At 34.0% G+C, this 15,086-nt stretch overlaps 1 protein-coding gene across 2 annotated transcripts in view; it reads left to right on the top strand.

Annotated features, from left to right (window-relative positions):
- Nucleotides 1–15,086, top strand: part of LOC137640264 (zinc finger protein 385D-like) — a 124,261-nt gene that overhangs the window by 458 nt on the left and 108,717 nt on the right. For both annotated transcript variants that reach the window (XM_068372858.1, XM_068372859.1), the window contains exon 1: nucleotides 1–387. This exon is cut by the window's left edge. In XM_068372858.1, the coding sequence (XP_068228959.1) occupies nucleotides 382–387 (6 nt within the window). In that variant the 5' untranslated portion in view covers nucleotides 1–381. The remainder of the gene's footprint in view (nucleotides 388–15,086) is intronic.

Genomic DNA, 15,086 nt, shown 5'->3' on the forward strand with positions numbered 1-15,086 from the left:
TTAGACAAACATAAAGAATCAAAAGAAAGAAATAAAGAAAAAAGATGTCAGGAGGAGCGTGGCAGGAACCAGACTCATAGATCAAGTTCGCCTCATCGACTTCGTACGTATTGGACGGTTTTTTGGACCAAGAGAATCAAAGAGGAGCCAAGAAATTAGCCTCTTCCAGAACGGCCTTTTCTAAGGTGGAGGGGAGCCAACTGAATATTAGATAAATCTCCCCTACTCTTTTTTCCCCCTTCCCCCTCCTCTCCCTTTATTATCCTTACCAAAACGATAAAACAGAAAGATACACTGGACGGCCTGGAAGAAATTTGGAGACCGCCCACCCCACCAGTGGCGCTTTGCCCACGCCCGTTCATCCGTGGAGTCGACTATCCTATGGCGGTAAGTAATCTTCGTTTTATTTTCTTATCTTTTAAATTATTTTCATTTTTAATTCTCATCTTCATTTCCATAATTCGCTTCTCATTTAATTTTTTTCATTCGATAATTTTCTAAACTCGTTATTTCTTTTAATTATCATTCTTTTTTTTTTTATTCAATTTTGCAGGTTTTTTTCTGTTATTTAATCGTTGTTCTAGGTCAATTGACACATTCATTTCCCCTGTAGGTAATTTTACATCTTCATTTCCGCTGTAGGTCAATTGTCACCCTCATTTCCCCTGTAGATTAATTTACACTCATTTCGCTGTGGGTCAGTTTACAACTTCATTTCCCCTGTAGATTAATTTACACTCATTTCGTTGTGGGTCAGTTTACAACTTCATTTCCCCTGAAGATCAGTTGACACCATCTTTTCCCATCAAGTTCAGTTTACACCTTCATTTCCCCTGTAGGTCAATTGACACCATCTTTTCCCATCAAGTTCAGTTTACACCTTCATTTCCCCTGTAGGTCAATTGACACCATCTTTTCCCATCAAGTTCAGTTTACACCTTCATTTCCCCTGTAGGTCAATTGACACCATCTTTTCCCATCAAGTTCAGTTTACACCTTCATTTCCCCTGTAGGTCAGTTGACACCATCTTTTCCCATCAAGTTCAGTTTACACCTTCATTTCCCCTGTAGGTCAGTTGACACCATCTTTTCCCATCAAGTTCAGTTTACACCTTCATTTCCCCTGTAGGTCAGTTGACACCATCTTTTCCCATCAAGTTCAGTTTACACCTTCATTTCCCCTGTAGGTCAATTGACACCATCTTTTCCCATCAAGTTCAGTTTACACCTTCATTTCCCCTGTAGGTCAATTGACACCATCTTTTCCCATCAAGTTCAGTTTACACCTTCATTTCCCCTGTAGGTCAATTGACACCATCTTTTCCCATCAAGTTCAGTTTACACCTTCATTTCCCCTGTAGGTCAATTGACACCATCTTTTCCCATCAAGTTCAGTTTACACCTTCATTTCCCCTGTAGGTCAATTGACACCATCTTTTCCCATCAAGTTCAGTTTACACCTTCATTTCCCCTGTAGGTCAATTGACACCATCTTTTCCCATCAAGTTCAGTTTACACCTTCATTTCCCCTGTAGGTCAGTTGACACCATCTTTTCCCATCAAGTTCAGTTTACACCTTCATTTCCCCTGTAGGTCAATTGACACCATCTTTTCCCATCAAGTTCAGTTTACACCTTCATTTCCCCTGTAGGTCAATTGACACCATCTTTTCCCATCAAGTTCAGTTTACACCTTCATTTCCCCTGTAGGTCAATTGACACCATCTTTTCCCATCAAGTTCAGTTTACACCTTCATTTCCCCTGTAGGTCAATTGACACCATCTTTTCCCATCAAGTTCAGTTTACACCTTCATTTCCCCTGTAGGTCAATTGACACCATCTTTTCCCATCAAGTTCAGTTTACACCTTCATTTCCCCTGTAGGTCAATTGACACCATCTTTTCCCATCAAGTTCAGTTTACACCTTCATTTCCCCTGTAGGTCAGTTGACACCATCTTTTCCCATCAAGTTCAGTTTACACCTTCATTTCCCCTGTAGGTCAGTTGACACCATCTTTTCCCATCAAGTTCAGTTTACACCTTCATTTCCCCTGTAGGTCAATTGACACCATCTTTTCCCATCAAGTTCAGTTTACACCTTCATTTCCCCTGTAGGTCAATTGACACCATCTTTTCCCATCAAGTTCAGTTTACACCTTCATTTCCCCTGTAGGTCAATTGACACCATCTTTTCCCATCAAGTTCAGTTTACACCTTCATTTCCCCTGTAGGTCAATTGACACCATCTTTTCCCATCAAGTTCAGTTTACACCTTCATTTCCCCTGTAGGTCAATTGACACCATCTTTTCCCATCAAGTTCAGTTTACACCTTCATTTCCCCTGTAGGTCAATTGACACCATCTTTTCCCCTCAAGGCCAATTTACACCCTCATTTCCCCTGTAGGTTAATTTACACCTTCTTTTCCCCTCTAGGTCAAATGTCACCTTCATTTCCCCTCTAGGTCAATTGTCAACAACATTACCCCTCAAGATCAATTGTCACTCATTTCCCCTCTAAGTCAAATGTCACCTTCATTTCCCCTATAGGTCAAATGTCACCTTCACTTCCCCTCAAGATAAATTGTCACCCTCATTTCCCCTCTAGGTCAATTGTCATCTGCATTTTCCCTCTTAATTTTTAGGGTATGGTGCATTTAAAAACATGTTAAGGCATTCTTGCTTTGATAATTATCATCCTATTTTTCAAAGTTATTTGTTAAAGCTCCCATTGTTTTGTTTATAATTACTGATTTTAACTGATAATTTTCAGTGGGTCGACTCTCAGCTTCATGATTATCCTCCATTTTAATATTTCTTAAGATCATTTTCATTTATGTTTATGGTTATTCTATAAGTATTTTGAAAATTTTGAAGTTGATTTTGATATTGATATTTAAAACATTGTCTGCATTGTTCTTATTGTAATTCCAATTCAATCTCTTGACTGTCTCAGTTGATTAAATTTTATCCGTTTCACAACTGTTCGTATTGATTCGAAATTATTCCAAATGGTTTCATTTGTTTTCAATAAAACAAAGTCCTCATTCAAAGAACATATGTTTTAGCTTATTGTAATTATATAGCGTCAGAGACAAACCAAAAGCTTAGATAGATTCTAACTCTTTTTCTATACTTTATATTACATAAAGAACATATGTTTTAGCTAATTATAATTATTGTAATTATTGTAATTTTAATTAGCGTCAGAGACAAACCAATTTCATTATGCTTAGATAGAATTCTAACTCTTTTTCTATACTTTTTTATTACATAAAGAACATATGTTTTAGCTTATTATAATTATTGTAATTATTGTAATTGTAATTAGCGTCAGAGACAAACCAAACGCTTAGATAGAATTCTAAATCTTTTTCTATACTTTGTATTACATAAAATCCTTCCTGTGGCACCGGTCCTAAGGAATGTTATCTAAGTGTCATCGAGTGTGACCTTATATGATAGATTCAGTGTCTAAGTCTTAAACTTTCTAAACTGCTCAGAAAATAACTCTTAGACTTTCTAAACGTCTCAGAAAATAAGTCTTAGACTTTCTAAATTAGTATATACGTCTTAAACAATTTAAACAGCTCAGTATTTAATTCTTAGAGTTTCTAAACTTGTCAGTATATAAGTCTTAAACTCTCTAAACATTTCATCATATAATTCTTAAACTCTCTAAATGTCTCAGTAAGTCTTAAACAATGTGAACATTTCATTATACAATTTTCAAACTGTCTAAACGTCCCAGTAAGTCTTAAACTATCTAAACATCTCATTATACAATTTTCAAACTATCTAAACGTCCCAGTAAGTCTTAAACTATCTAAACATCTCATTATACAATTTTCAAACTATCTAAACGTCCCAGTAAGTCTTAAACTATGTAACATAATATACAATTTTCAAACTTTCCAAACGTCCCAGTAAGTCTTAAACTATCTGAACATCTCATTATACAATTTTCAAACTATCTAAACTTCCCAGTAAGTCTTAAACTATGTAACATATTATACAATTTTCAAACTTTCCAAACGTCCCAGTAATTCTTAAACTATCTAAACATCTCATTATACAATTTTCAAACTATCTAAACTTCCCAGTAAGTCTTAAACTATCTAAACATTTCATCATACAATTTTCAAACTATCTAAACGTCCCACTAAGTCTTAAACTATCTAAACATCTCATTATACAATTTCCAAACTATCTAAACGTCCCAGTAAGTCTTAAACTATCTAAACATCTCATTATACAATTTTCAAATTTTCTAATCATCCGAGTAAGTCTTGAACTATCTAAACATCTCATTATACAATTTTCAAACTTACTAAGCGTCTCGTAAGTCTTAAACTATTTAAACATCTCATTATACAATTTTCAAACTTTCCAAACGTCCCAGTAAGTCTTAAAATATCTAAACATCTCATTATACAATTTTCAAACTATCTAAACGTTCCAGTAAATCTTAAACTATCTAAACATATACAATTTTCAAACTATCTAAACGTCCCAGTAAGTCTTAAACAATGTGGACATTTCATTATACAATTTTCAAACTATCTAAACGTCCCAGTAAGTCTTAAACTATCTAAACATCTCATTATACAATTTTCAAACTATCTAAACATCCCAGTAGTCTTAAACTATCTAAACATCTCATTATATAATTTTCAAACTATCTAAATGTCCCCCAAAAAATGTAAACTGTCTAAACATATCTTTATACAATTTTCAAACTATCTAAACGTCCCAGTAAGTCTTAAATAATGTGAACATTTCATTATACAATTTTCAAACTATCTAAACATCTCATTATACAATTTTCAAACTATCTTAACATCTCATTATACAATTTTCAAACTATCTAAACATCTCATTAACAATTTTCAAACTATCTAAACGTCCCAGTAAGTCTTAAATAATGTGAACATCTCATTATACAATTTTCAAACTATCTAAACATCTCATTATACAATTTTCAAACTATCCAAACATCTCATTATTCAATTTTCAAACTATCTAAACATCTCATTAACAATTTTCAAACTATCTAAACGTCCTAGTAAGTCTTAAATAATGTGAACATTTCATTATACAATTTTCAAACTATCTAAACATCTCATTATACAATTTTCAAACTATCTAAACATCTCATTAACAATTTTCAAACTATCTAAACTTCCCAGTAAGCCTTAAACTATCCAACCGTCTCGGTAAACGTCTTAAACTCTGAAATCGTCTATGAAAGTCTTAATTGCATTGCAAACTTCCATTTAGGCGAAAGGGAACAGAAGGACCGCCCCCCCCCCCCCCCCCGAATATTTACGATTCCACAAATTCTTGGCTGGAGGGTTCGGCTTTACTGAAAATGAAAAGTCTTTATTTTTTTTTTAAATGGAGTCTTTTTTTTTCCAAGTCATTTCCTTTTTGCATTCTATTTACATATAATTTTTCTAATTTTTTTTTTTGTGTTATCCATTGATTATTTTTTTTTTTTTTTTTTTTTTGCGTCATATGCAATTCATTTTTAATACTTTTCGTTTGCACTCTTCTGTTCATATTCAAGTCGATTTTCATTTTTTTTATTATTACTCTCCATTTTCAGTTAGTACTTTTTAATTAGCTTTATCTTAATAAAATTGTTCGTTTCGTTTTTAAATCACATACGATACTTTGTCTGTTAGGATTTGGGTCATTTCCAACCTATATTCATTCCCTTATCATCATTTGTCCATATCAATATCATTTCATTTTCCATTCTCTCTCCATTCCTTCATATTTATGTTATTCTAATTTTATAGCCATTTTAATTTAATTGTTATTTTTAATTGTTATCTTTAGTCTGTTTGCTATTTTAATTTGATTGTTATCTTTAAGATGAATATCTGAGTCTGTTTGCTAATTTAATTGTTATCTTTAAAATGAGTTTGTTTACAGATGCATGTGTAATTATAAGATATTGTTTATTTATTATTCAATGTTATTTGGAGTTGAACTAATGTTTTATTGTAGAATTTATTGAACAGCAGTTGCACAACATTTTATTTAAATGTAAGATCCACCAATTTACATGCTATTTTCTGTCGAGTTACTAGATCACTAAATAAAAATCCTATATTACCTTTATAGCTAACATTTTATGTTAATGAGGAAATGCTGCATGAAAATTATGTTCTATGGTAAAGTTACTTTTTAGAATCCTTAGGTCTTTTTTTAGGGTGGCTATAAAAAGAAATACATAGAATCCTTAGGTCTTTTTTAGGGTGGCTATAAAAAGAAATACATAGAATCCTTAGGTCTTTTTTAGGGTGGCTATAAAAAGAAACACATAGAATCCTTAGGTCTTTTTTAGGGTGGCTATAAAAAGAAATACATAGAATCCTTAGGTCTTTTTTAGGGTGGCTATAAAAAGAAACACATAGAATCCTTAGGTCTTTTTTAGGGTGGCTATAAAAAGAAATACATAGAATCCTTAGGTCTTTTTTAGGGTGGCTATAAAAAGAAACACATAGAATCCTTAGGTCTTTTTTAGGGTGGCTATAAAAAGAAATACATAGAATCCTTAGGTCTTTTTTAGGGTGGCTATAAAAAGAAATACATCAAATGGATTATTTTTTAACTATAGTAAATTTTTTTTAGTGAGGCAGATTTGCACCGACTCGCATGGGGTGCCCTTTTAGCTCGGAAAAGTTTCCTAACCGCTGATTGGTTAGTATTATTTTGTCCAGCCAATCAGTGATTAGGAAACTTTTCCGAGACGGTGCAAATCTGCCTCACTAAAAAAAATTACTATAGTATTTAACTATTACATGAAAGGGAAAGATATCATCATAGTAGATTATTAAACTAAAGTGTGCTTAAATTTTCAAGAGCAATTTGTACTTCAAAGAAATGCATTGTTTTAACATAGAGAGGAATTATCAGAATTTAGAGACGAGAGTAATAGAAAGAGGAAATGAATTGAAGTTAATGAAATGAGGGGGAGAATTCGAATTAATAGAATAAGGGGATGAATTCCTCGACTAGTGGAAGATTAATTAAAGTAAATAAATGAAAATTGCAGTGGAGATCGAGGAAATTATTTGAAAGGAGAGAGAGGAAAGGAATTTTTGAAATGGGGTAATGGCTTATTAGAAAGAAGTTAGGCAATGTTTATGAAAAAAAAATATATTTTACGTCCGTAACCTTTCTTCCGCTTTTCTCCGTATCATCAACGGTCTTTGTTACCTATTCGTCCCTTTTCTTTCCGTATTGTTTCCTATTCTGTAACATTCAATAGAAAAAATTTTTCTTTTCCCTTTTTTTTCAAACTGTCTCCCTTCAGGTAATCAAGTTACACTCGAATGTTTTAGGCAGTGGGATCCTTTCCCAGCACGCGCCAATTTCTCTCAGACAAAACTTGTTGAATGTATTAATTCAATTAGTCTCCGAGGTGGGGAGCCCTCTCTCTCTCTCTCTCTCTCTCTCTCTCTCTCTCTCTCTCTCGCTTCGAAAAGGGTGACACTAAAAGGTAACGGCTGTTTTTAGGCATCAGGCTGCTAGCCACACGTCCTTTTCTTGATCCCATTAAATGCTGGTTCCCATTTAAATCACGTTGGACTTGACAAAAAGTCTTGGATCTAACCTAAGCCAAGAAACGTATTTATCTATTTATCTATCTATCTATCTATCTATCTATATATATATATATATATATATATATGAAATTGGTGATGAAAATTACCAAACCCCAGCCTTGACTAAAGACATTGTGCAGGGATATATAAACTCATATTTCTTTATATATATATATATATATATACAGTATCTGTATATATATATATATATATATGTATATATATATATATATATATATATATATATAAATATGCACATACATATACCCGTTCAATTGATAGCATAGTGGACTAGGTTGTAACTCCGGTTTTGTTTTGCGCGAATTCAATAGAAAAAATATTCTCGATTTATATCAGTTCTGGATTCAATAGTTTAAATTGGCTATTACGGTAAATACTTATTCTTGCCATTAGTGAGACTGCTAACCTCAGTCTCACTAGCTGGTGTGGGTTCGAATCCAACCTTTAAAGAAAATCGATTTGTTTATCATTGATAACCTTGTCGTGGTGAAAAGGTTTGCGTATCGCCGTGATCAGCAAAGCTTTAAAAGTTCAGGCCACCCATACTAGGTGGATTTGCTGTGAGCGATCAGACTAAAAGTCATCGACCATTGCCAATCCGCAGAGGCCAGCGTGGTGACAAAAGTTAGCCAATCGCCGGACATGAATAAAAACATGCCGAGGCCTTTGTCCTGCAGTGGACTAGAAACAGCTGCATTTGATGTCGTTGCGGTTGCTGTGTTTGTGTGTGTGTGTGTATATATATATATATATATATATATATATATTATTTATATATACTTTATATATGTGTATATATATACATATATATACATATATATATATATATATATATATTATTTATATAAACTGTATATATATACATATATGATATGTATATATATAGCCTATATATACAGTATATATATATATATATATATATGGGTTTGTGTGTATGGGCATTACTTGATAAACGGTGCAGCTCTCGACTCACTTGTGTTAGATCCGGTTATTGCTCCTTGCTTTACCACCCACTAATTTGATCACCTGTGGGGCCTGCAACCTCACTCCTGGATACTTTCTTAGAAACTTAGAAGCACACGTAATCAATAGCTGAGACACTGATAAAATAAAGATCCTTCCACCATACACGTTTGGAGGCATATTGTAAAACTGCTTTTCAAGCGAAGTCCGACGGGACGGGAAACCAACTTCCCCTTTATGCACTTAGTAGGCTATACGTTCTGGCATTTTAAAGTGGGTGTGTTATTTACTCGGGGGGGTAAATTTAATTAAGATACTTGAAACAGTAATGGGTAATAATAATGATAATGATAATAATGGTAATAATAATAAAAATAATAATAATAATTTTAGTGATAGTAATAATAATAACAACAACAACAATAATAATAATAATAATAATAATAATAATAATGATAATAATAAAAATAAAAAATATAATAATAAAAATAATAATAATAAAAATACTACTACTAATAATAATAAGAATAAAAATGATAATAATAATAATAATAATAATAATAATAATAATAATAATAATAATAATAGTGATAATAAAAATAATAATAATAATAATAATAATAATAATAATATAATAATAATAATAATAATAATAATAATAATAATAATGATAATTATGACATTTGTTCCTACTTTTAAAAGTATGATGATTATAGCACACACAAAGAAAAATTTAATGAATTAAAAAAATTTACAATAATAAAGATTATCACCTTGAAGTGAGTGGGAACTAGAATATAACTTTTCGACTCTCAAAATTATGAATTCAGTCACATGCAGTATTTAGTCTGCTTGTCAGATTTACCTGGAAATCAATTTAGGCGAGTCTGCAGTGGCTATGGCATTTAATTAAATATATTTTTTTTTAAATGTAGTTTTGTGTGGCAAGATCTTGACAGCATTTCATTGAACAATTAATTGAATCTTAAAAAGTATTTTAGAAATTATATGTTATTGTCATTGATTTCAAAGAACTGTTTTCATTCTAGTTATTATTATTATTATTATTATTATTATTATTATTATTATTATTATTATTATTATTATTATTATTACTTCCTAAGCTACAAGCCTTGTTGAAAAGTAGGATGCTATAAGCTCAGGGGCTCCAATGGGGGAAAATATCCCAGTGAGGAAAGTAAACAACGAAAAATAAAATATTTCAAAAACAGCAAGACTACTAAAAAAAACATTTCCTATATAAACTATGAAAAAACTTTAACAAAACAAGAGGAGAGAAACAAGACAGAACAGCGGTGCCCGAGTGCACCTCAACCAAGAGAACTCTAACAGAAGACAGTGGAAGCCATGGTACAGAGGCTATGGCACTACCCAAGACTAGAGAACAATGGTTTAATTTTGGAGTGTCCTTCTCCCAGAAGAGCTGCTGACCATAGCTAAAGAGTTATTAATATTTATTAATACGGGAAATCATCAGTAGAAACCAAATAGTTTGTGTTCTCCAGTCATTTACGATTCAAATTAGATGAAAAGAGAAATCCTCAGAAAGAATCAGTTATTAAGGAAAATAAAATCCCGTTAATTTTCTTTAAAAATTAGCATCAAAGAGGAATGAAAGTAGTAATGAGGGAAAGAGAAAGAGAATATTTCAGTAATAATTGGACAAAGCTAGTGTATTTAGTGGTATTTGGCTTTCATTGCAAGATTCAAGTTTCTTTGTACGTTACGATACTTGATTTTACTAAAATCCCTATATAATAAAGAGCAGAGAGCAGGTGTCTATATATATATATATATATATATACTGTATATGTATACATATATTTATATATATATTTATATATATATATATTTATATTTATATTTATATAAGTATATATATATATATATTTATGATATATTTATTTATATTTATATTTATATAAACATATATGTACACACACACACACACACATATATATATATATATATATACATATATATATATCCGGGTCACTCAGCGACATTGCCAGACGTTTAACTACTCGGTCATCCCCATCCTTCGGAGGATGGGGGAGAGGAGTAGTCATACCTCGGTGAGAAGGGGTTGCGTGTGTGCGCATGTCTATCTGAATATTTAGCCTATATTTTTGACTGGTCTCGTACACTGGTGAATAATACATCCTATCCATATCCCAACATATCCTTGCCCTCAGTAAATCCTACGAGGACGTAGCATATCTTCAATCCCATAGGAACATCAATATTCAGATTCCGTGGTCCTTCGCTTGCCTTCCTACGACTTGGATATCGGATATATACTTGCCCTCGTTCGAAGGCCATGGTAAGACTGCCGAAATAGGACCCCCCCCCCCTTCCCACCCCGGGCATTCAATTCCCGTTGGGAATGACGCGACGAACTGGAATCTGAGTAAAAAGGAATGGATTAGATAGAGTGCATTGTTAATCTAGGGGACTGGAAAAAGCATTTTTGTCCTTTAGGGCATTTTTTTTTTTATTGCTGCTTTTAATAAACTATCGTGTAAGATGACATCTTCTTCTATCCTTTTTGAAGGACTTTGCTTTGGCTTTGGGGTAGACCGTAGTCCCATTCGGCTGCCCTGCCTGACATCGCTTAGACCCCGGTAGCGTTTGTTCACGTGTTATACCATTCACCAACGTCCCTTCCTGCCAGCGGCGTGGAATCAATTTTTGAAAAAAGAAGATTCTAATCGCCTAACTTTATAGTCTTTGACAGTGTCACAGTGAACACATGGCTAGATTTAGACAATAATTCTTATGTTAAATAAGAGCTATTTCTCAGAAATCATGCATAGTTCTGATAAAAAAGGATACTTGGCATTATAATTTATCATGCCCTATAGATGTTAGGTGCCGAGTCGATTACGTCAAATCTCTCTCTCTCTCTCTCTCTCTCAGACAAGATCATTGTCTCAACGGTTAAAGTAATTTGCTCTACCCAAGAGCAAATGGAGTCTCTGCGGATGTACTAAAAAGTCTTTGAGACATCCAAATCCTTGTAACTCTCTCTCTCTCTCACTCTCTCTCCTCTCTCTCTCCTCTCTCTCTCTCTCTCTGTTAGATAAGACCATATACTCTAAACGTTTTAAAGTAATTTGCTCTACCCAAGAGCAAATAGTCTCCGTGGATGGACCAAAAAGTCTTTGAGGCATACAAAATTCATGTAAATCTCTCTCTCTCTCTCTCTCTCTCTCTCTCTCTCTCTCTCTCAGTTAGATAAGGTCATAAATACTCTAAACATCTAAAGTAGTTCGCTCGACCCCAGAGCAATTGGAGTCTCCACGGATATACTATAAAGTCTTTGAGACATCTAAAATCCTTGTAACGCTCTCTCTCTCTCTCTCTCTCTCTCTCTCTCTCTCTCTCTCATTTCCTTTGACCGTTATCGAATTGTTTTTATTCTTCTTTTATAATCTTTTTCCGTTTCTGCCCCTCTACTTCTGTAAGACCAGACTTCAATTTTTAAAAAAAATCATCTCTCTCTCTCTCTCTCTCTCTCCTCTCTCTCTCTCTCTCTCTCTCACTTCCTGTGACCGTTATCTAATTGTCGTATTCTTCTTTTATACCCATTTTTTTACGTTTCTGTCGCTCCTTTATTCTGTACGACAGACTTCAATTTGAAAAAAAATCTCTCTCTCTCTCTCTCTCTCTCTCTCTCTCTCTCTCACGAATAACTTGTATTATGAAAATGAAGAAGAACCGAAAGTGTTCCTATGAATGGCGAAATCCCGCCAATTTTCTCAGCCGGATTTCCCTTGTTTAAGGTCTTTAGAAAGACTCCCTTTATCGCCTCGACTGAGATATGAGGCCATTTTTTCTGCCGAGTTTCCTTCCTTTCAAGTGCGACTGTATATTCTCCGGAATAGATATCGGATTAATAAATCCCGGAATGACACTGATGTTCCTCGCTTTCCACTGGAACGTTCCCCCCACCTTCCTTTCCAGCCTCCCTCCCCCCTCCTTCAAGATTCCCTTCCCCCTTCAAGATTCCCCCCCCACCCCCAACTCCTCTACGCGATTGCAAGACATCGCTTTTCTGTAGGTGAAACTCAAACTTCTCTCTCTCTCTCCTCTCTCTCTCTCTCTCTCTCTCTCTCTCATATTCTGTGATCGAAGTCAAAATGCTTTATATTTATATATTTCTAATGTCTTTTTATAACACGCTTCAAACAAGCAACACTCTCTCTCTCTCTCTCTCTCTCTCCTCTCTCTCTCTCTCTCTCTCTCATTTCCGGGGACTTTCATCTGTTTGTCTTCTTATCTTCCTTTTGTACGTGTTCCGCCTCTTTCTCTTTCCTCTACAAGACAGACTTCAAATTAAAAAAATTCTCTCTCTCTCTCTCTCTCTCTCTCTCTCTCTCTCTATATATATATATATATATATAATATTATATATATATATATATATATATATATTGAGATTTTATTTGTAAACTACATAATCAAAAGTTGTATTAGAAAATTACTTTAAACATTTCGCTATTAGAAAACAGAAAACCTCATTCTATTTTTAACTGCTTTTAATAAATACTAAATTTTCCTTCTAATTTATTACGCAAATTATAGAGCTTATGCGTATATAGATGCTTATCCTCTTGCGCACGAGCCAGCACATACTTGGGATCAAAATAAACTGTATTTGGTCAAGATGCGTTGCATTTGAATGAGGTCATTTTCGTTCATATTTTTACTCCGTTAAGCATAATGTTTAAGAACTCTTAAGTATGAAGTTTCAAAGGTTCTTTTTCTAAGCTTAACGATGCCTTTTTTTATTTTCTAGATTTTTTTTTTTTTTTTGTCAACAGATGTTGCTCCACCATCTGTTTTTAATTCTGAGCAATGTCAGTCCTTCGCATATCATTATTTTACGTCTCCACTCCGCTCAATTCTGCTTTTAAATAACCTATTTCTTTCATACTATTCCTCTTTTCCATTTTGGAAAATTCCATCCAATCTGAAATTCCAATTTATTTTTTTTTTCTATTTCGCGGCGCCATTTCGCTTTCCCGCCGATTGCAATATTCGACGATAATCCTTCCTCTCGACTCCCGGTCGACCTGATTTCATCTCCATTGGGGACCTGATTTAGAGCTGCTGGGAATCGGATACCGAAATGAAGCCTATATTGAAAATGGTGACGTTTATTAGTACTATGCAATGGCTTTAAGACTTCCCTCATACCACTGTACTGGGCATACCCTAAGGCAGACTACCTCCTACCCCCCCCCCCCCCAACCATCATCCTCTACCGTTTATCCTGTTCGTAATTCAAATCCTTCTTTCCTATAACCATCAAACGACACAGACCCTTATAGGTTTAAAGGCCCGCTCATGAATGGCATAAGCAAGGGACAGTGACATTCCCTATCAAGCAGGACAATGCCTTAGAGACTTAACATATATACATATGATCAGCGCCCAAGCCCCCTCTCCATCCAGGAGGACCAGGCAATGGCTACTGATGACTCAGCAGAATATACCAATAGGCTCCCCCAAACCTCCCATCATTAGGTCACTAGGATGGTGAGGTTGCAGCCACCAAAGGAGCTAACGAGTCTGAAACCCCCACATGAAAAACCCAGCTCAAGTCTTGACCTATATTTGGCTGATTTTTTAATTGCTTTTTTTTTTTTTTTATTTATTTTTATTTTATTTTTTTTTTTTTTTGCCGAAAAAGGATGGATATTATATTTAGTACGTTCATGAATACACTAGTGTACGCGACCCGTCAAAAATGACTGCTAAATTTTTAGATATATATGAACACACATGCACACTGATCTCCCTCTCACCATGGTATGACTACTGCCTCTCCCCGCTACCCCGATGGACGAAGGAGAGCTGAACATGACCGAAAAGAAATATATATATATATATATATATATATATATATATACAATTGTACTTTAGTAAATAAGGGAGCTTATAGAACTACAGGAAACCTTATATTCGCCATTTGACGTTTATACGGTTGCGACTGGGTGCAACCCAAAATCTTCAACGTGCTCCTCCCACAAGCATGATGATGGGGTGCCACTCAAATTGTCTCTGCTGTATCTTGCTCTCATTGCTAGTAAATAAACATTATCCCATTGTTCCTCTGTACGTGGATGAGTTGCGTACGCCAGCCAAGTGGTTCACTATTATGGTATCATAATTACTTATAATCTGTTTTATTATTATTATTATTATTATTATTATTATTAATTGCTAACCTACAACCCTAGTTGGAAACGCAGGATGATATAAGCCCAAGGGCTCCAACAGAGAAAATAGCCCAGTGTGAAAAGGACACAAGGAAAAATAGAATATTTGAAGAACAGTAACAACATTAAATAATTATCTCCCTATATAAACTATAAGAAATTTAACGAAATAAAGAGGAGAAATAAGATGTAATATTGTGTCGAGTGTACCCTCAAGCAAGAGAACTCTAACCTAAT

Source organism: Palaemon carinicauda, chromosome 4 (genome assembly GCF_036898095.1).
Source record: "Palaemon carinicauda isolate YSFRI2023 chromosome 4, ASM3689809v2, whole genome shotgun sequence".
Classification (NCBI taxonomy): Eukaryota; Metazoa; Arthropoda; class Malacostraca; order Decapoda; family Palaemonidae; genus Palaemon; species Palaemon carinicauda.